This window comes from Cladophialophora yegresii (genome assembly GCF_000585515.1).
Source record: "Cladophialophora yegresii CBS 114405 chromosome Unknown aczIN-supercont1.6, whole genome shotgun sequence".
In the NCBI taxonomy this organism is placed as follows: Eukaryota; Fungi; Ascomycota; class Eurotiomycetes; order Chaetothyriales; family Herpotrichiellaceae; genus Cladophialophora; species Cladophialophora yegresii.
The window spans coordinates 1775881-1796179 of NW_006913050.1; the positions used below are offsets into that span (position 1 = coordinate 1775881).

A 20299-nucleotide genomic window follows, 5' to 3' on the forward strand; every position below is an offset into this window, starting at 1 on the left:
GGTGTGTGCGGCGGGATGCGTCTGATTGAGCTGTGCTGGATGATGCCAGAGCGAGGATGACGGCATGCATTGGAAAAAAAGTTGACCTCTTACGTCGCCCGTGGCAGCGGCTGTGGCGCCGGGGACGATTGGCGCTGTACAGGCACCAACTGGGCTCAAGCGACAGGACCACAGCAAGTCTTCACCGTTCACGGACGTTCATACGCTCATCCATCTCGTCTCGCTGCACGCGTCGTTGATTAGAGCTTCACCAATCGCTTCCGAGCTCCCGTCTCCCTCGCTTGGAACACCCCACGATAGGACGAGTACTCTGTGCTTTGAGCAAGAAGAATCGGACTTGTTTAATTCATTGCTCTATCCGAGCCATTCATCACGCCCTTTCCTAATCACCAAACAACTTTGTGGGGTATCATAGAATGCAAAAGTGTCCACGCCGCTGCCTCCTACGCCCAGAGCTGAATACCGCCATTGACCCCGAGTAGCCGTTGTTCCCGGAGATCGAATGCTCAAAACCCGTTTTCCTGCTTCAATCTGCTCACGCCATGAAACATGTTCGCAATCATCAATCATTGTGAAGGTTTAATCCTCAAAATCGCCATCAGCACCTTCCAGCGATGAAACGCTCACTGATCGTCCTGCGTAGCCGTTCCTGGGTGGTCGGCCTCGAGGTCTCTTGGGTGTTCCGCCGGCCGAACCAGACATGCTCTTGCGCTTCTTTCCTCGTGGTGCGCCCATCGTCTGGTCCGGTGCACTATCCATCATCGCGTTCAGGTCTGCCTCCTCTTCAGCTATCTTCACCTCGTCGTCCACAGCGACAAGAGTCACGAATTCTCGGCATCGTGCAATCATTTCCCCACTGCTGGCGAGTGATTCGAGCACTGCGTTGGTGTTCTGCCAAAATTTGTCGCCCGTGATACCGTGCACCTTCATCGGCTCTTTCCCACCATCCTTGGTCTGTTTGTTTTGTTGCATTGCCATCCTGACGTCCCGCGAGATCCCATATTGCCGCTTCAGAAAATTTCTCGCCTCAGATATCAACGTGATCGCGCACGCTGCCGACGTCAATCGCTTGAGTAGCACCGGGTCAACCTGGATCTCTGTCGGCGCGGGCTCGACTTCGACCTTTGGCTCGACTTCATCGTTCCTTTCTGTAGTTCGGCCTGGCGCTGGCGGAAGGTAAGTTTCGATAGCCTGGGCGGTCTCGGCGCCATTCTTGCCAAAGGCCAACTCAAGCTGCAAGACCGTATGGAGCAACTCGTCCATCTTTTTGTACTCCAGGAACGCCAGATTCTGCGCCACAAATAACACGAACAACACGTGTTCAGGAATTCCCTCCTCGGTCACGCTCAGCTTGGAGTATTCGGTGGTGATCTTCGAGATGACGCTGCTGATGAATTTCTTCACATACTTCGAGCCGCTGGTGCTGATGATGCTGAATGCCGGTTCGAGCTTGGCTCTGAATCCGGGTACGACGCCGCCTTGAGGATCCTGGAACACGTCGTTCTGATACCGAAATGCTGCGTATACCGCATTGACGTACTCCCGCTCGCATACCGATTCGTGCTGTTGGTGCAGGTGCGCATGCGCCACTCGAGCGACCGTGGCAATCTTGGCATCAGCGCTGGTTTCCAAAGCCACAAACGCCGACGTGCTTTGCTTGGGGTGTGTCATGCCTTGGTGGTCTATGCTGGCCAACGTCTGCGCAGCAAGCAGTGCTTTCTCACCCGTCTCCGTGTTGACGATCCGTATCAAGTGGTCAACGAGGGGGTTAGTGATGATAGCAATAGCACTCTCGTCTTCCCGAGTCTTGTTGTCTCCACCAATGTTCTTCAGCGCTTGCACTTCGCCTCCACCCTCACCTTCCTTGGCCTCCTCTTTCTTGCTGGCTCGCGTTCCATAGAGTTCTACGAAGATTTCGAGTACCCTGACCTGCATCCTCAGGACATCCTTGGTGTCCAGCCCGCTGAAAGTCTTGCCCTCGAGCACTTCAAAGAACGTTTCTCGCACAAGGCGCTTGTTGAATTGGCCCGGCCATGCTTGACAAACGAGGCCAAGACCCTCAAGCGCCTTCAACCGAATCTCGAGAGGCGACGATCGCAAGGTAAATTGCACGATACAATCCGCAATATACCCTGCTACAGATCCGCCTTTGTACGGAGGCTCGGAAGAAGAGAAGACCTTCTGGAACTGGGCTTGAAACCTTTCAAGGTCAATGTGCTTACCAACCACTCCGATGAGACGCAGTGAGTGTTCCCTCATTCGATTTTCTTTGGCTTTGAGCTCTTCAAGCTGGTTTTGTCTCTTCATAGCTTCCCTGATCTGAGTGGGGATATTGGGCTGCAGCACGTTCTTGATGAGCGAAATAGCGAAGGAGGCCATCTTGCCTGTATTGTTTAGCACTCCGTCAATGCTCCTCAGACAGGACATCACCTCCTCTAATTCGTGTCGGGGGACGAGCTTCTGCGCGGCTTTGAGGAGATCCAGCTGAACCTCTTCCAACAATGGGGCTTGAGTGCTTGACAGGTGTGGCAATACCGATCGGAATATAGCCACAACTGACTTGAACTTGAGTATATTGTCATGCTTGGACAGGTCTTTTAGGTAGCTCTTCAAGCTGGTAAGGTCTGCCGGTACCACCGTTTCCGGACGCGCTTCAGCAAATGCGACAAGCGTTGTCAAATCAGCTGCTCCTGCCTCGGAGCCATTGGCAGTATCCAGGAGTTTCTTCACAATACGAGCGCACAAGTCTCGCACTTGGATGGCATTCTTGGTGTCCTTGAGTTTCCAGATCAAGAAGTTCTTGAGCAGCGACGATAAAGCCGCGGTATCGCTAGCAAGGCACGTAACGATATGAGTCTTGAGGTCTTCAATCGCCACGTCGACATGTGCTGTATCACCTGCAGTGGCAAGCATCGTCATCTTCGGATCAATCCAGATTTCTGATAGAGTCTTTTTCGCAAGCTCAGCCACGGAGTTTTCCTGGTCTGCCGATCGGTGTAGAAACTCGATGGCAATTATTGCTTTCATGTTCTGCCTTGACTCCTTCATATAGACATCCTTCAAGTGACCTATGGCTCGCTTCTGCACTCCGACGTTAGTATCAGCAGCACACTTCAAGAGCCTCTTAAATGCTTTCTGCTCAAGTGCAGGTCTAGGCATGATGAATTTGGCAACCAGGAATAGCGCTGAGTCTCGCACCAGAGAGGAGTCATCGGCGGCACATTTGAAAATCGCTTCTGCTAAAGTGGTCTCCCACTCGAGGAGACTGGAGTCGGTCTCCAGCATCGCAGCAATGCTTTTCAAGCTGCGGCTCCGGACTTGAGCCTGGTCGCTGTCGAGGGATAAAGCGAGTGTCTTAGCAATCGCCGGAAAGAGTCGACAAAACTGTCCATTGAGAATACTCAGCAGGTATGCCAATTGTGCCTCCAACTCTTTGACTTCTGGGTAGTCATTGGCGGCTCCGTCATATTCGCCAGGCTCCAAGAGCTGCTGGAGCACCGCCTCAACCGTAGAAAGGAGCCGTGAGTCCAGAGGAGAATGCTGCTCTTCCCCAAGTTGTTTCTCCACAGTGCGACAGACAAGGATAGCATACTGCACCAGGAAATAGGCTCGGGCAGATTTTGTTCTTAGACCCTCTCCTCCTTTGTGTCCCAGGTATGCATGTACGATTGGGAAAGGGCCGTTGGAGGATACGAGTTCCTGCTCCTCAAGGAGGAAGTTGGCTCGCTCACCCGCCAGATTAGAGAGTTCCTGAGCAACTGCAGACGAGCTGGTGTCACCATCCCGCAAGATGGATTTCAAAAGATTCCTCGCCGACGCTCGTGTTACCGAGATGGCAGAACCCATTACACCCAAGGATTCGAGGGCCATGTTCTTTGTAGAGGCTGATTTGTCTGTTTGCACGAGTCGGATCATGCGCATAGCCAGCATGGTGAGTAGCAATTCAGACGAAGGCCAATCTGTCGAGGCAAAGACCACTGTCATGTCTTCCACAAACAAGTCGAGAATGTTGCGATAAGGTGAATCGCCAGATTTGGTGACTTTGGAAGCTTTGTCGACCATCCATATCACAATATGATGAGCGCTCTTCCGGGCGTCGTCGAGCAGGGATTGAGCCGTTTGACTCAGTTTCGTTAAAGGGTCCTTCCCATCCGAGACGGACGCCGAGTCAACCTCCATCTCACTTGCCGAATCTTCATCTTGCTCTGCATTCTCAGAAATTACTGATGCGTCTCGCGGAAGGTGACGAGCTCTACGCTTTTCCTTTTTGCCGGACTGCATGGCCGAAGTCTGCACCAGCTGCAGGAACAAGGCGGAAACCAGTTGGATGTTTTTGTTGCCTCCAAGCTTGTACTGTCTTGCACTCCGGCTATTGGAAGGCAGCTTATCCAGCGAGCTCAAGACCTCGTCTAATATCGCCGACCTCTCTGCGGGAAAAGCAGCATAGAACCTCGCCACAGCTGCCATTGCCTGCTTTCTCAGTCGTTCATAAGCTTGACAACCGATGGCAGATGCCTTTTCGGTATAGCCATTCTGAACGAAGATGAGCTTCGAGGCAAGGAACTCGGTCGAGTTAACGATGGGACTTGCTCCTCTGATCTCCACGCAGACCCTTGCCACAAGATCCAAGAGTTTGCGGCCAAGATCTAACAAGCGCCTAAGCGGTTCGGAGTGTGAGGATGCCAAGCTGAACAGTTGACTGTGCTGGCCATCCGGACGAGCTTCAACAACTGGAATCAAGCAGTTTTCGAATATATTCACCAGTACATTTGGGAGCCATTGCAGTGCTTCCAGGTTGACAAGTTCAACGTTTCGGGACGAACCCAAGGAGGTGTAAATCAGAGTGCAAGCTGAGGCGGCCCCGCTGGTTGCTTTATGAAGTTTTGCCAGCCAAGTAGAAGTGTCCTCTGACGTTTCCGCGGGCACTCGCAAATTGACTGTTTGTGCTGCTTCAATCGCAGGTTCGCATAATCGTTGTAGACGTTGCAGATGTTCGGTCGGAGTATCGGCGAGGCGGCCCGAAGAGACCAGCTGGCTCATAACGGCCTGCAATTTCTCGTGGACCGGGATTGCAAGCCGCGGTTCTTCTAAATCGTCCTCATCGTCAGGCAGATCAAATAGAGCAGAATGAAATTTCGAACTTCCTGCCACTGTATCTGATGCAAGTTGATCTTGAGCCTCAAAGATCTCGACGAGCTGACTTTCGAAACTCGTTAATAGTCGATCGTCTTTCTCTCGCTTCGAGCTCAGCGCTGCCAGTTTCTTCTTTTTGGGCGAGTCTGTGATGCTAGGATAACCATCCCGATTGAATGAGGGAGGCGGTTTCGGGACCTCTACGACGAACTTGGTAGATAAGGGTTTGGTGACAGGCATCTCAATCTTTGGCTTCTTATGAGTTACAGGTGATGATGAAGGATATGTGAAGTCCATCTTTGCCATGTTGAGAATCATGGTCGGTATTGGATGTAGTCCAGATTGCGTATTGTCATCATCTTGAAATGGGGAACGTCTGAACTTGATCTCAGATAAACGACTTGGGTCGAGCAAGACGCCCAAACGCTCCTTGACTCTGGGGGTGAACAGTTCGGACCGATATACCGCCTGACGTTCAGAAGGAGAAGTGAGGCGCGGGTCAGTCAAGCGACCTAGTTGAGGCAGAGAAATGCGGTCTGATGAGAAGAGTTAGCATGCCACCGGCCAGCCAAGTGAGGTAAGGCACAAGTGAGGAAGGAGCATACCATGGGCTGGAAGAACAGAAGTGGTCATCGGAGTATACTGCAGAGCCTGATCCACCGAAAGCTGTCTTGCATGAGAGCCATCCTGGGGTCGTCGAGGGACGACGACCTCAATGGTGTCCCTCGCAGCCATCGCGGGCGCCTTTTCTTGAGCGAATGCGCCGGTCCAGTTATCGCGAAAAGAGGTTCCGGAGTGCGAATGAGGGTGGGTTGGACTGGGCTGTGGGTATACAAGCCATCGATGGCATGTTCTCCCTCACGTATCGCCCCAGAAGCGTGTTGTTGATGGAGTTTTCTTCACCCAATTTTGCCGCAACTGTTTGCGGAGCAGCAGAGACGGTACGCTGCGCTGCGCTGCGCTAGATTCTCCGGAGTTGGTGGTGATGCGCTCGGCTAAAGTGCGGGAGAAGCTCTCCGCGCGATCGCCCTCATCCGTTTTCGGCTAGTCAGGCACGATCTGCGGCACGCCTATCTGGAGATTTCACCGGATTTCACCAAGCAATCAAGGCAAAATTTGAAGTCGAGCACTTCAACCACAAGAAAAAACAACATGGTTGCAATTGGGAGCCTGCTTTTCTGCGATGCCTGCGGCTCGCTTTTGCCGCGGATAGTGCCTGGCGAGAACAAAGATGACATGGTCAAATGCGACGACTGTTTCCAATACACCAAAGACACTTCCTCCAAGGTTATCACGTCCAGGTCAAAGCCTAGTGCTTTCCCATCAGCGTTACGAGCAAAACATTCAGAAGTTCAGGCAGTCAACGCCGAAGACCTACAGGTCGAAGCCGTCATTTCCAGGGAATGCCCAGAGTGTCACAGACCAGAAATGTTCTACCACACCAAGCAATTACGAAGTGCCGATGAAGGTACAACAGTCTTCTACAGATGCGAATGCGGTTTCAAGGATGTTCAGAACAATTAAACAATGGAAGAAGAGCAACACCGTTGCTGTGGTTCCTCCCATTATGCAGTGACGGCTGCCGGTACGGTGGCGTACTCCATTTCGCCATTCTTTTCATACTCGGCCATATCGAGAGCAACAATCACGCTTTCGCGAACTACCTGCTCAGGGTCATTCAGGAATGTCTTCAGCAGATCTTCCACGCCAGGCTCTTCACCTAGACTGCCAAGAGCTTCCGCAGCCTCATGTCGAACCATACTCTCTTCCTTGGAGTTCTCCAGCACAGCCGACAAAGCAGGTATTGATGCGGGGTGAGAAAGCTGGCCGAAAACGAAAGCGACTTCATGTCGGAACAGTGCCGATGGATCTCCGAAGCCAGAAGCTAGGGCATGAATGGCGGGTTCGGCTGTGGGAAGATCTGGGGGAGAAGCAAGGTCCCGGAGCGCAAACATTGCTCGGTAGCGCTGGAAAAGAGGCAACGACGTGTCAAGGAGTGTCTGTTGTAGAGCGGGTATTGAAGGCACCCCTGTGGATGAGGGCAAGGGAGGTGCAGGATCGATGGAGGCAAAGTCGCTAGATTTGAGGGCCTCGGTTTTCCGACCCTCAGAATGCGCCCATTCGATACGATCCACGGCAATGTCGCATGTCTCTCGGATTACCGCTGGTTCCTTCTCGTCGTCCTTCATCTGTTTCATGATCTGTAGGCTCGAAACGTCTTCCAGCGCACCTAGTGCCTCAGCTGCTTCATGTCGGCACATTGCATCTTCTGATCGGTTCTCGAGGACCGCACGTAGGAAGGGTACTGCTTCTAAATTCTTGGTCTGGCCGAGGCAGTATGCCAACTCATGTTTTAGCAAAGCAGATGGTGATGTAAAGGCTGCTGCGATCGCTTCAATTGCTGCGGTGGCTTGCGGGCCGGTGGTTTGCGAGGCAACATGTTTCAACGAAAAGAGGGCGCGGAAGCGACGGGCGAGAGGGACATTTTCGGAAGTCAGATCTTTTCGTAGGATGGATATGAGGTCTGCTGATCTATCTGCGGTGCCAGGAGATGCCATCTTGTATCGTGCCGTCGATACCAGCGTAAGGAGATAACATGCCACAGAGAGAAAGCCTGCCGCGCCTACAGCGCTCGAGGCCCGTGGCTCAAACTTTTTTGGCGGGGTTCGCATTGTTATCGATAAGGCTAGCGTCTAGCCAAGCCACAGCCTTGCAATCACGATCGTCACTGCCTGGAACTCGTTCTTGAATCTTCCAAACGCTCCGTCTTCTGCCCCATTCCCTCCCAACATCTTTCCCTCTCACCACGACCTCGCGATAATACGCATAACACAGAGAATTAGTTGTCGGTCGATACACTGCTCGCACCATGGGTTCCGTTGTCATTCCTCACCTCGTCACTGCCTGGCACGTCGACCAGGCTATCCTGTCCGAAGACGAACGACTGGTGGTCATCCGCTTCGGTCGCGACTGGGATCCCGACTGCATGCGCCAGGACGAGGTGCTCTACAAAGTCGCCGAACGCGTCAAGAACTTTGCCGTCATCTACGTCTGTGACCTCGATCAGGTTCCCGATTTCAAGCAGATGTACGAACTCTACGATCCTGTCACCCTGATGTTCTTCTTCCGCAACAAGCACATGATGTGCGATTTTGGCACGGGCAACAACAACAAGCTCAACTGGGTGCTGGAAGACAAGCAAGAGCTCATTGATATTATCGAAACAATCTACAAAGGGGCCAAGAAGGGCAGGGGCTTAGTGGTTTCGCCAAAAGACTACTCGACCAGATATCGGTACTAAGTACGGCCAACAAACATCGGGCATCGGACACAGCTTGCCCTGCGCCTGTCCGTGGGCTTCGGTGTGCAAGACAGTATGAAACCACCCGGGAATGTGCTGCGAGGGCTCAATGCAACAAGGCAACCTCAAGCGCATGGTCTGAGGGGCGAGCGTTGATCCTGATTTTGGTGGAGTCATCCAGATTCAGATTCATCAAGAATACAACATCAGGGCGACAACACCACGGGTAAAGCACATTGGCGTCGAAAAGGATTGCTTGGAGGAGTTTGTGGTTGGTCTCACTTTACCGTCGGCCGTTCAATGATATCTTGCTGACACAAACGGCATTTCAAAGTCTCTCATCGTGTTCATTGTCCTCTCGTCGGGCACGCCTCTCTTTGTAAGCCCGCTGTCGAAAGGTTATGTCAGTTTCCCCCTCGGGGCTCCAGCGGAGGCTGAGGTCCTCCACATGTGAGTTGCGTCCTCCCCGCCACACCGTAGATGCTGTTCGTAGTGTCGGTACTACGCCCCCACACCGTCGAATGGCCCCCAGCACAGTAAACGAGCGACGACCGCAATAATTTCGAACGGCATCCAAGCAATGCCAACACCTCATCTCGACCAGCGTCTTCTGATACTCGCGAGCCACGTGACGCTGCGTGCCGCACCAACGGATTCCGGCTCCGAAATTGAGCGCGCCGGTGGAGTTCATCGAGACGAAATGCGACGCGCGCGATTCCACTTGCAGGCAGAGTTTCGTTCCATTTCACCGCGAACTGATCAATTGCATCTGGCCACCTTTACCGCTACTTTCGACTGCAACTTCATACTCCACTGGTTCATGCATGGCTTAAGACCATTTCATCCGGGTTGCATGTCTACTTGTAGTAGGTGCTTCTCTTCGTTTTCGCTCACGTATACATACTCCCCGCTCTGAACTTTCCCGTCCAGCTGTCGGTCCCGCGCCGCACATGCGACCACTAGGTCTAATATCCGCCGCGCCTTGCCATTGCAAATTCCATGTCCCTCGACGGCGACTTCACAACCCTACCGAGATATTCCTAGCGATTGTTCCTACATCTCCTGCTCTGCGCGAGGGCGCGTTCAGCTGTCCTGCCCTTGCGCAGTCCTGCCTCTGTCCTCCTCCACCACCTACCACCTTTCCGCAACCATGGCCTTCGCAACAGTCCTCACCTTGACCCTCGTGCCCGTCCTCGTCTTCGTACTATGGCACCTCACCTCGACGAGCCTCCCACCCGTTCCCACCCACCTGCGCAACAAGCGCATCATCCTGCTGATCGCCCACCCGGACGATGAGTCGATGTTCTTCTCCCCGACCCTTCAAGCTCTCACGCACCCCTCCCTGCAAAACCACCTGAAGATCCTGTGCATGAGCACCGGCGACAGCGAAGGACTAGGCGCAACTCGGCGTACCGAGCTCGAGAAAGCGGCCGTAACACTAGGCATTCGACGGAAAGAAGACGTATTCGTGCTAGACGACGAGCGGTTCAGAGACGGCATGACGCAAGACTGGAAGCCCGATGACATTTCCCGCGTCCTAGCCAGCGCCTTTGCGCCGCACATCAACGGCTCGTCCACCACTTCCACGGCGCCCCTCAGCAAGCCCTCCCTGGACTCCAGCTCGGATAAAGAAAAAGAAAAAGACAAGGACAAGAAGAAGCCCGCCAAAGCGTCAGCACCCTCGAAACACACAAAATCCGTTTCTCGCGCCCTCGGCCCCACGTCCCCGCCGGCGCCCAAAGAGCCCGACGGCCCGCGAGCCACCATCGACGTGCTCATAACGTTCGACCCGCACGGCATCTCGTCCCACCCGAACCACAAGGCCCTCTACCACGGCGCCGTGCTCTTCATCCAGAAAATCATGCGCGGCCACAGCGGCTACGCGTGCCCCGTATCCCTGTACGTGCTGCCCTCGGTCAACATTCTGCGGAAATACTCGTTCATCCTGGACGCGGTGCCCACGCTCCTGAGCGGCATCTACGCGTCCACTTTCGGCAAGTTGCTCAGTGGCGGCGGCAGCAGTAGGGATGAGAGGGTCGTCTTTGTCAACGACGTCGTGCGGTACTGGAAGGCCCGCGAGGCCATGGTCAGCGGGCACAAAAGCCAGATGGTGTGGTTCCGGTGGGGCTGGATCGGGCTGGGACGGTATATGGTTGTGAATGATTTGAGGAGGGAGAGGGTCATCGCGACCTGAGAATGAGACTGAGATGGGGCATTTCGTCTGGTGCATGCGATAGGGATGCGTATGCGTGTGCGTGCGTGCCGGCACGGAAAATGGAGTTTCCTGGGTACAGAGTACTCCGTATTTCTCTCATCTCGGCTGAGGTGCAGGTGGCTGGTCGTGCTTTATGAATCTACTATTACTATATCCCTTACTTAGGCTTTTAAGTTGTACATTGCACATAGCACGTTCGCACGACGCACGAGGCACGTGCATTTCTCCTTTTCGGAGAGATTGGGTTCGAATTTTTTCAAATACACACACACACACATACACATATAGGGCAATGCTCGCCATGTATTCCGCACAGACGGCGACAAGCTGATGTTACAATGATGAAAACCCCTCAAGTCGTGGACGCTCGCTACGACGCGAATTGTCGCCGTTCATTCGTCCTTGCCATGGACCTCATCTTCGGCCGTCGAGCCATCCTCCTTCATTTCCCACCGCTCCTGGGAAGGCTTGGGGGCCGCCTTTTGATCAAACATGCCGCCCCAGGGACTCCAAGTCTCGGACAGGTGGTCCGGTCCCGGCATCTCCACGACGCTGGTGGCAACTTGTTGGTCGGTGAGCCTCTCCTGCCTCAGCGCCGACTCATACTGCATCACCCAATCACTCAGACGGCCCGAGGTATCGTTGTCCACCTCGGCTTGGAATATGGCGTGCCACGGGCCTCGGTGGTGGATAAACTCGGTCGCGTGCCGCAGTCGGATAGGCGAGTACGTGTCCAGCAGCAAGCGCATCGCGCCTGCTCTTGTGGTTTGCATGCTGTTGGCCGACTGGATCGCTGCGTGGCGGAAGTCTCTGCCCCATAACCGCACATGGCCTGTTGGCGTGTAGTAGCTTAGGATATTGGGGAGCCAGTCCCGCCATTCGGTGATCATGTCCGGAATGCCTCGATATGGCCAGTCTGTGCCTTCGTCCGTGGATGTCCAGCTCTTCTTCTTAAAGGTGTTGCGGACGCCAATTGAGATGAGTTGGATGTGACAGTCCACCTGCAGGGATGTCAGAATGTACCGGCGTTTGAGATCGAGGAACTCAGCCGAGGGTAGCCCGTCGGAGAAGATGAGGTGGTAGGCTTCATCGTTGATCGACCTGCGCAGTTGGTCGTACATTTCCGAGAGGCGAGTCCTCTCTTGTTCAAGCAGTGCCATGCATTCGCGCAGATCGTACAGTGCTGGGAACAGTCGTTTCGCCACAGCACGGCCTTTGAAGCGGAACATAAGATCAACGATCTTTGGTTTGACGTTGTATGGTTCGTTGTGGAAGACGTGGTAGACTGATTCGACCGCTCGCCTGGCGATACGGCCTTCGCCGAAACCTCTATCCACCCGGGAGTTTCTGTTCTGGATGGATAGGACGTAGGTCCATTCGAGCAAAAGTGTCCAGGTGTACCCGGGGATTGCCACGTTGTAGTTCCGAGAGATATAATCGAGGAGCATGCCGCCAAGAGCGACTTCATTGTTCGTGCAGAAGACGTGCACTACCGTAGTAAGCAATCGGGCAGAAGGTCGGAGCGGCGAGCCTTCCTCGTAGAATGTCGGACTCTCCAATTCTTCTTCGTCGAATTTGTCCAGAGCCTCAACGTCGATATTCCACACGGATTTTAAGACGCTCTTGACACTGCCCAGATCGCCTTCACGACCCATGGCGACCATGAGATTGCAGAATGTCGCCTCGTTGCCATTGAGACCCTGGTTGACAAGCTCGTTAAAAATGCTCAAGATTTCCAGCCGGATCGATTCCTGGTTTTTCGGATTGAGAGGCGAGGCGACTCCGTGCCCGCGGAATCCGAGGGGTCTTGTTTCGCCAGAGCGACGCAGCATGTTGTGCGTGACTATCCTGAGCCTGTATCTTTCGTGCCTGCTGTAGGCATCATTCCACGTGAGCGCCTCCATCAAGTAGTTGTAGCAGTCCAAATCTGGCACGATCTCTTCTGCAGGCATGAAGTTGCGGAAGACATTTCTGGCAAAAGATCCAATTCCTGCCGCAGCTGTACATCGAAGCAGATGTCGATAGATGTCGAGGCCGAGCGCATGGCCATGTTCTTGTCGCTGAGTGACCAAGGTGTCGAGGATGTTGATGAAAGAAGCCACCCTCTCTTCCAGTGACTTGACTACCCGATGCTTAGGTTGTGTCTCCAAGCTTGGCTTCATGTAGCGAAACATGTCCCGATACGGCACAACAAAATGGTCTGGGTCCAGAGCGCATATGGCACGTGCGAAGGCCGTATCGTCTGCAGTTTTGACAAACTCATACCCAATCTGGGGAGTTACCAGGCCCAAGAGTATCCGATCAGGATTGTTCTCTTCCAGCAGCTCCTGCATCGTCACTAACGACTTCGCTCCATAGGTGGAATCGGACGCAGACTCCTGATCTGCCTCTTCCCTAACCGAGCTGAATCCATCATGTTCACCTAGGGCGGGAGGTTGCCTGAAAGGCTCCCAGATAGTAGAGAGCGTGGCGGAGGAGGAGGAGAGGCGCTTGATCTGTCGTAAATTCTGCGCGCTGGAGAGGCACAACTTCGAGGTCCGATGCGCGGATGAAGGGGACAGTCGATGGAGGATGTGGAAGGTTAGGTGCGGGATGCGACTGGGCGAGGGTTGTGAGACGCCATTGATCAACCTCGCCAGAGGCAGCGAGCCATGCATAAATACACCATGCAACAACAGGTCGACTAACCGGGAGCTGAAAGGAGTGGCAGCTAAGGCATTGAAATCGCGGCTGGAAAATCCCAAGTCGGAAGGAAGCAGCGCGAGCACGAATTTCACATATAAATTTCAAATGACGCCAAGGGTTCAACTGAGAGGAGACTGAAGCATTGATGAGCGTTTCTCCTACATCGTGACAGCGAACTTGATCCCCGACAAGTTTACCACGGCAGTCCTCACCCAGCATGGCCGACTCAACGGACGATGGAGCTAATGCAGTTTCAGAGCCGCTCGACCTTGTGCGTCTGTCCCTCGACGAGATTGTCTTTGTCCGGCTTCGGGGTGATCGCGAGTTGAAGGGCAGGTTACACGTATGATACATCTGCATCGTCGTTCGAGCGAGGTGCAGAGTGTAGGCTGACGTCTAGGCAGGCATACGACAGTCATTGCAATCTCGTGCTCGGCGAAGTCGAGGAGACAATTTATACCTTTGAGGAGGAAGAGGACGGCGAGGAGACGGTCAAGGTCTGTTCGAGGCTTCCTTTGGTCGGACTGCCACTGACGACGAGCTAGACGACCAAGAAACAATCAGATATGCTCTTCGTTCGAGGTAGGCCGTCTATCATTACTCTTCCGCAGCTGGTGCTGACCCGAAGCAGGAGATTCCGTCGTGCTCATCTCCCCTCAGCCAGCATCGTGAGACCCAGCTTTTATTCGCTTCAACGAATCTCGAACTACATTCAGACGAAAGACAGTCGGCCCCTCCAGAGCGCCATCCTGAGCACAAGCCCGACGTCGTGGACCACTCTGGAGACCGGAGTATCGCCTAGAGGGTAGTTGGCAAGCCTTGTCAACCGGATTTGAGTCATTCTCGTGGTGGTCATGCAGTTCCAGGTATCGCGCTGGGCTGGTTCGCTCAGTCATATGCCCTGACCCCCGAGAGACGAATGGTCTTGGCGAGCTGATATGTCGCGAATGTACTGGAGCCATGCTGAAGACGCACGGGGCCGCCACAGGCAGCAGATGAAGAGGCCGTGTGCGCGCGTGAGGATGAGTCAGTCACTGTGACGCGTCTTGTGAGGCGACTTCCCCGCTATCAATGACTCCAACACTTGACTCCGACCACCACCTCCTCCATGTATTTAGATTCCTGATCGACTCTGTACCTCTCTTTCATACTATCACGTTGGACCTTTGTCTCTTCTGCAGTCATCTCCCATCCTAGGTCATGACGCTCTGTCTACACTAGAAACCCGCCGAGTTGCCCAACACTCACCGTTAACCATGATCCCTCGAATACCTCATTGAGCGCGGGGGCGAATCATCTTTATTCTTTCCGTGCAACTCATTTTAGTCCTAAAGAAGTGAATATGGGGACTCGTATTAAGCAGACCCTGCAAGATCGCAGGAAGGGAGAGCTTGTTCGTAGACTTGCACTTGCAGTTACACCTTCTGATTCAGTTGCAGGCTCTCTCCGACTTTGCCGACTATGTCGAGAAACAACAGGCCAAAAGCCGCACACAGCACGCCGAGTCCGCGACCGAAGACCACGCCGAACTTGACATCCTCGACTCGCTGAATCTCTCCGATAGCCCTAATCAGGTGAGACTGAAAGACTGGCTGCTTGACACCTCGGACAACGCGCATAAAACACTGCAGCAGTTGTCGGAGCTGCTACAGTCCAGACTAGATGAAGGGCATGGCGAGGCGCTGTTTGATCTTGGGCTCGAGGATAATGGCGACTCCATGGGCTTCACCAAAGAGCGGTGGGATCTTGCCCTAGGTCGGATTACAGAGGCGGCGAACATGAACAAGGCTGCGGTCATGGTGCTCTTGACGTACAACGTGGGCAGCGACCATGAAGCCAAGTCGCAGACGAAAGACAAGTCTTGCCATGGCAAGCTGCTTATCCGGCAGGCACCAACGGCCGCCGAAGAGGTCATCGAGACCCGGATAGCGGTGGTCGGCAATGTTGATGCTGGCAAGTCCACCATGCTGGGCGTCCTCGTCAAAGGAAACCTCGACGACGGCCGAGGCAAGGCTCGAGTCAACCTATTTCGACACAAACACGAGATCGAGTCTGGCCGTACCTCGTCTGTAGGCATGGAAATCATGGGTTTCGATACCCATGGCCAGGTCGTTACGTCTAGTGTTCCTGGCCGTAAGTTGACCTGGGGAGAAATTGGCACCCGGTCAGCCAAGGTCATCACGTTTACGGATTTGGCGGGTCACGAGAAGTATCTCCGGACCACCGTCTTCGGCCTGCTGTCTTCTGCGCCGAATTATTGTCTACTCATGGTTGCCGCCAACAATGGACTTATCGGCATGTCCAAGGAACACCTCGGCATAGCTTTGGCCTTAAATGTCCCTGTCATGGTCGTGATCACCAAGATCGATATCTGTCCACCACAGATCCTGGAGCAGACTATCACGCAGATCACAAGAATCCTCAAGTCTCCTGGCGCGCGAAAGATTCCGATCTTTATCAAGACACACGAGGAGACTGTCATGACCGCAACACAGTTCGTGTCGCAACGAATCTGCCCGGTGTTCCAGGTCTCGAATGTGACCGGAGAAAGCCTGGACCTTGTGCGGACCTTCCTCAATATCCTCCCGCATCATGGCCACTACGACGACCAAGCACCTTTCGAGTTCCACATCAACGACACATTTTCTGTTCCCTTCGTGGGCACGGTTGTTTCGGGCGTGGTTAAGTCTGGTGCCATTCATGCTGGTGATAACGTGCTTGTTGGTCCCGATTCACTGGGCCAATTTCAGACCACCAAGATTCGCTCGATTGAGCGGAAGAGAATACAAGTACCGGCATGCAGCGCTGGTCAATCTGCGTCGCTCGCGCTGAGAAATCTACGGCGGAAAGACGTGCGCAAGGGGATGGTCGTGCTACCGAAACTCGACGGCCCGCCACCCAAGGTCTACCGTGAATTTGTGGCCGAGGTACTCATCTTGTCTCACGCAACTACCATCCGCCCGAAGTACCAAGCCATGTTGCACGTCGGCCCTGTCAGCCAGACTTGTGCTATCATCGATATCGATCGCGAGTATATCCGGACAGGCGATCGGGCTACAGTGGCGTTCCGCTTCGTGCAGCGACCGGAGTTTCTCTGTGTCGGCGAAAGGATTCTGTTCCGCGAGGGGCGCACAAAGGGCTTGGGAATTGTCAAGTCTCTCGGATATCAGGAAGGGTCGTTGAGCAAGCAGGTTCAGATTGGCGAGCCCGGGGCCGAAGAGGAGGAGAGCGGCAGGCCGCCCGAGGACAAGGCCCCCATGACAGCAAAGGTCTCCTCACCAACATCTGCAATGACAAATGGAAAGGCAAAATAGGCGTCCAGGCGTTCAGTACTAGGGGATGGAGATGGGAAGGTGTTGGGAAGGGATTTATCATGATCACGGCTAAGGTACCCCCGTACCTGACCTACATATACTAATCTCTCCTTGATGAAACGATGTTCCGACGCATTGTTTGATACTTGTTGTATTCATAGTCCGCCATTGAATGATGCCATTCAAGTATGAGTGCCTCGTCTGCAGAGAATGCAGGCATAATCGATGAGAATGACTAGCGGAAGGGCATGCATGACCTACATCAACCAGTCCGCCAATCACACCGCCAGCATGCCTCTCTTCGCCGGCCACGCCTGCAAATCCTACTATGCAAGTACGGAGCACGTGGTACTACGTGCAAACTACGGTACAGTAGTGCGTAGTCGCGCTTCAACTCCATCCCCAGCTTCAGTACGGAGTACAGAGTAGATGATGTCCTCCACCCACAATGCCGCCCACGGCTCGACAGCGCAGAAAAGAACACACTCCGTCCGGTGAAGGCCACAGCCACACCGGCATCAAACCCAGAGCCAAGGTACCAACACCACCACTGGCCGACGCAGCAGCCACCATGGACATTTCACCCCTCGTCGCCGCCTGGCGCAGACAACCCATGTGGATGCTCCTCGCCGTGACGAGCGGCGCCTGCGCGGCGTTCAACGGCGTCTTTGCAAAATTGTACGTCTGCACCTGCGCCTGCATAGGGCATTTATAGCACTCTATCATTCAGTACCCAATAGCTAACGGACCGAACCTATTTGACGCCTGCGCAGAACCACAACCTCGCTGACCTCGTCGCTCTCGGCCTCCGTCGCCACGCTTCTGGGCCTCCCTCCCGCCAACACGACGATCGATGTTCTCGTCCGCGGCACGTTTTTTGGGCTTAATCTCCTGTTCAACGCGCTCATGTGGGCGCTCTTCACGGCGGCGTTGACGCGCGCCGAATCCACCACCCGCGTCAGCATCATCAATGTGTCTGCGAATTTTGTGATTACGGCGTCCTTGGGCTGGATGGTGTTCGGGGAGCAGTTGCGCGGGATGTGGTGGGCGGGCGCGGCCATGTTGGCGGCCGGGAATGTGGTCATCGGGCGGAGGGAGGAGGAGGGGAAGAACAAGTCCGCTGCGGAGGGGACAGCGGGCCATTGGGAGGCCCAGGCCGAGGCCGAGGGCTTGATGCGTGGCGAGGAAGGAGATAGGCCGGATTTGGTGGAGTTGGATGATGATGTTGGGCGACAACAACACAGAGACGAGCAGAGGAGACTGAGAGCTGGCCAGGAGGTGGATGCACCGATTTGAGGCAGGCGCCAGAGAGGGTGTCCTCAGATAATGAGATGGCCGTACGAGGTACGGTACGATGCCAGTGGGCTACACTGTCCAGCAGACAGCAGTCTCTCTCGCCGTCGCACGGTGGTCGTGGCGGACAATAGGCGCTGCGGACCGTGCGCATGCCTACACCTAGCCAATTTGCTAGCATTCCACGAACACGCCACGAGCGGCAAGAATCAACTGTGTTTACCTACGCAGTACACGGCGAAGCTGCGACGGGTGCGCCATCGTCGAACCAGGACTCGCAGGGCGACTGCGAAAATTAGAGGTGCGTCAGGCCACATGCCCGTGGACCTTTTCGGTGACAACCGAAGTCACAAGGTCACGGCCGCCGACGTGGAGCGCAAGTGTCGCGCCTTTGGAGCTACACTAGAAGCAATCGGCATGGAGGTCGCATGGTTTTTTCAGCTAGCGAGAACTTTGCATGGCCTTCCAAAAGCTCTACCGTCGTCAGAACATGCCGTGGAGTCATGATCTACTGCACCTGGGATCGGGTCACAGCCATGAACAGCCGAGCCTGCGATTCGAAGGTTCAAGCTGTGCGTGATTGCGAGCTCGACTGCGGAGGCCCAGGGAGAAGAAATGAGTGAAGCACACCAGATATACCGCAGAAGGTCTCTCCACCAAGTCCAGGTACAACACGCTCAGCCCAGAAACGGCAGGTGACTTGTCCAGTTGTCTGCTTCGGCCATTGGCGGGTAATCTTGTCGCCAGCTACGAACAGCAGTGAAGAGGTCCGAGATGGCGAAAATGACTCGCATGAAATCCAACGCCTTACCCAGTACGTCTCTACTGTATAATCTCACAGCGCACAAGCCTGGGTGCGCCGAAAACACTGCGATCGTAGCCACACATACTCGTATTGCTTGCCCAGCTGGATTCCTGTGTCAGGACGTGCAGCATGACATTTGACACATGTCGAATGATTTGACTAGGCCCTGTTGTAGTCTTCCTCCATTGCGGTATCCGTTCTCCATGAGGGCCAATGGAGCTTGGAAAGGTACACAGTACGAGCGATCGTCCAGAGACGCGGTAGAGTTGGAGTTACAGGAGTGTGAACAAATTACGAGTACGAGGTATGAGGGCAAGAGGCGCCCGTTACATTGCGACCTCTGGGCAGAGATCTGGGGTAACGGGCATGGCCGAGACGAGAGCTTCTGGAGTCCACGCACGGGAAGGAATAGGAATAGCCGCAGAGGGAAAATCCTTGATCCGAGCTTGTCCGCTGTGTTTCGATGAGCCCTATCACAACGATCGGCGGAAGCAAAATGCAGTCAGTGGCGCAAGTTTTGGCCTCGAATTGGGCTTCTGCTTCCGACCCTTCAGGGGTCGATTGGATCCTCCTGGGACCTGGCCGTCATAGCGTCGTGGTGTTCTGCTTTGCGTGTTTGCTCAGCTTCGGAACCTGCAGTGGAACGTGGCTTTCAGGGCGTTGATCTGCCTCGGAAGCTTCCTAAATCGACCATTCCTAAAGGCAAGGCGTAGACCCGAGTACCGGACACTCGACCATTCACCTGTTCTGGGGCATATGGATGAGAGCACTGTGGCACTCGTACCATGTAAAAAGAGACAGGACGGTCCACCCGCATTCCCTACGGCCTGCCAATAGTGAGAAATGGTACTGCTCTCAGTACCAGGCGAGCCTGCATCCTGCGACGGTTGAGCCACACAGTCCTCAATACTCTCTACAGCAATAATGTTCAAGACAGGAGGAAATGAAGCGAGCAATGTCTGGTGGGGTAGACCCTTCGATAGCTGAGACACCAATGGTATCGCACGACAAGCTATTCGCACCAGGTCGAGGGGTCTTCCTCATTTAGAATACCGTGCCAGCTCCAAACCGGCCATCTCCACAAAGGTGCCGTTCTAAGCCTTTCCTTATCCCAATATCAGGAGACGCCGGGCGCGGTGGACAGCATTAGGCTGGTCACGGCAGGTACGGCAGCGAGAGCAAAGATCCAGTTGATCAGCAGGTCCAGATGAGTTTGACTCTCTCGCCTTGCCTAATCCAACCGGTCAACAAACGTCAAGTTCAAGTGGATTGGGTTGCACTGAGCGTGGAAAGCAGCGATTCGTTGGCGGGAAAGGCGACGAGGGTAGGGTGTGAAGACACGCTTATGGTGCGGAGGAGGGCGCAGGCGTGCGGCTTGCAGCATCGAGGCAGTTCTGGGGCGCTGGAAAGGCGGCCACGATGGCCAGCAGGGAGGCAGGGACGGCGTGATTGGCCCACAAAGCGCTCGTTGCTTGACCCTGAAGAGATTAGCGGACAATCGGGCTGGGCCTGTGCCAGAGACTGGGAGGGGCCCAAAACAAGGCCAGTGTGCT

General features: G+C 54.5%; 9 protein-coding genes across 9 annotated transcripts; 6 read left to right on the forward strand and 3 right to left on the reverse strand.

The window, feature by feature from the left end:
- Nucleotides 1-579: 579 nt before the first annotated feature.
- On the reverse strand, nt 580-5439 carry A1O7_08653 (uncharacterized protein; the record flags this gene model as incomplete). The annotated part of the gene is made up of 1 exon (XM_007762643.1): nt 580-5439. One exon carries the CDS (start codon nt 5437-5439, stop codon nt 580-582), a length of 4860 nt encoding a protein of 1619 aa, XP_007760833.1.
- An 846-nt stretch (nt 5440-6285) lies between these two features.
- Nucleotides 6286-6657, forward strand: A1O7_08654 (DNA-directed RNA polymerase I subunit RPA12; the record flags this gene model as incomplete). The annotated part of the gene is made up of 1 exon (XM_007762644.1): nt 6286-6657. The coding sequence occupies one exon, from the start codon at nt 6286-6288 to the stop codon at nt 6655-6657; it is 372 nt and encodes a 123-aa protein (XP_007760834.1).
- Nucleotides 6658-6698: 41 nt separating this feature from the next.
- Nucleotides 6699-7691, reverse strand: A1O7_08655 (deoxyhypusine hydroxylase; the record flags this gene model as incomplete). Its single annotated transcript, XM_007762645.1, has 1 exon — nt 6699-7691. The coding sequence occupies one exon, from the start codon at nt 7689-7691 to the stop codon at nt 6699-6701; it is 993 nt and encodes a 330-aa protein (XP_007760835.1).
- A 311-nt stretch (nt 7692-8002) lies between these two features.
- Nucleotides 8003-8434, forward strand: A1O7_08656 (thioredoxin-like protein 4A; the record flags this gene model as incomplete). Its single annotated transcript, XM_007762646.1, has 1 exon — nt 8003-8434. One exon carries the CDS (start codon nt 8003-8005, stop codon nt 8432-8434), a length of 432 nt encoding a protein of 143 aa, XP_007760836.1.
- A 1150-nt stretch (nt 8435-9584) lies between these two features.
- A1O7_08657 (uncharacterized protein) lies at nt 9585-10628 on the forward strand (the record flags this gene model as incomplete). Its single annotated transcript, XM_007762647.1, has 1 exon — nt 9585-10628. The coding sequence occupies one exon, from the start codon at nt 9585-9587 to the stop codon at nt 10626-10628; it is 1044 nt and encodes a 347-aa protein (XP_007760837.1).
- A 413-nt stretch (nt 10629-11041) lies between these two features.
- On the reverse strand, nt 11042-12982 carry A1O7_08658 (uncharacterized protein; the record flags this gene model as incomplete). The annotated part of the gene is made up of 1 exon (XM_007762648.1): nt 11042-12982. One exon carries the CDS (start codon nt 12980-12982, stop codon nt 11042-11044), a length of 1941 nt encoding a protein of 646 aa, XP_007760838.1.
- Nucleotides 12983-13551: 569 nt separating this feature from the next.
- Nucleotides 13552-14006, forward strand: A1O7_08659 (small nuclear ribonucleoprotein; the record flags this gene model as incomplete). The annotated part of the gene is made up of 4 exons (XM_007762649.1): nt 13552-13677; nt 13739-13831; nt 13880-13916; nt 13966-14006. The coding sequence occupies 4 exons, from the start codon at nt 13552-13554 to the stop codon at nt 14004-14006; spliced, it is 297 nt and encodes a 98-aa protein (XP_007760839.1).
- A 670-nt stretch (nt 14007-14676) lies between these two features.
- Nucleotides 14677-16648, forward strand: A1O7_08660 (uncharacterized protein; the record flags this gene model as incomplete). Its single annotated transcript, XM_007762650.1, has 2 exons — nt 14677-14727; nt 14774-16648. 2 exons carry the CDS (start codon nt 14677-14679, stop codon nt 16646-16648), a joined length of 1926 nt encoding a protein of 641 aa, XP_007760840.1.
- A 448-nt stretch (nt 16649-17096) lies between these two features.
- A1O7_08661 (uncharacterized protein) lies at nt 17097-17944 on the forward strand (the record flags this gene model as incomplete). Its single annotated transcript, XM_007762651.1, has 2 exons — nt 17097-17326; nt 17422-17944. The coding sequence occupies 2 exons, from the start codon at nt 17097-17099 to the stop codon at nt 17942-17944; spliced, it is 753 nt and encodes a 250-aa protein (XP_007760841.1).
- Nucleotides 17945-20299: the final 2355 nt, after the last annotated feature.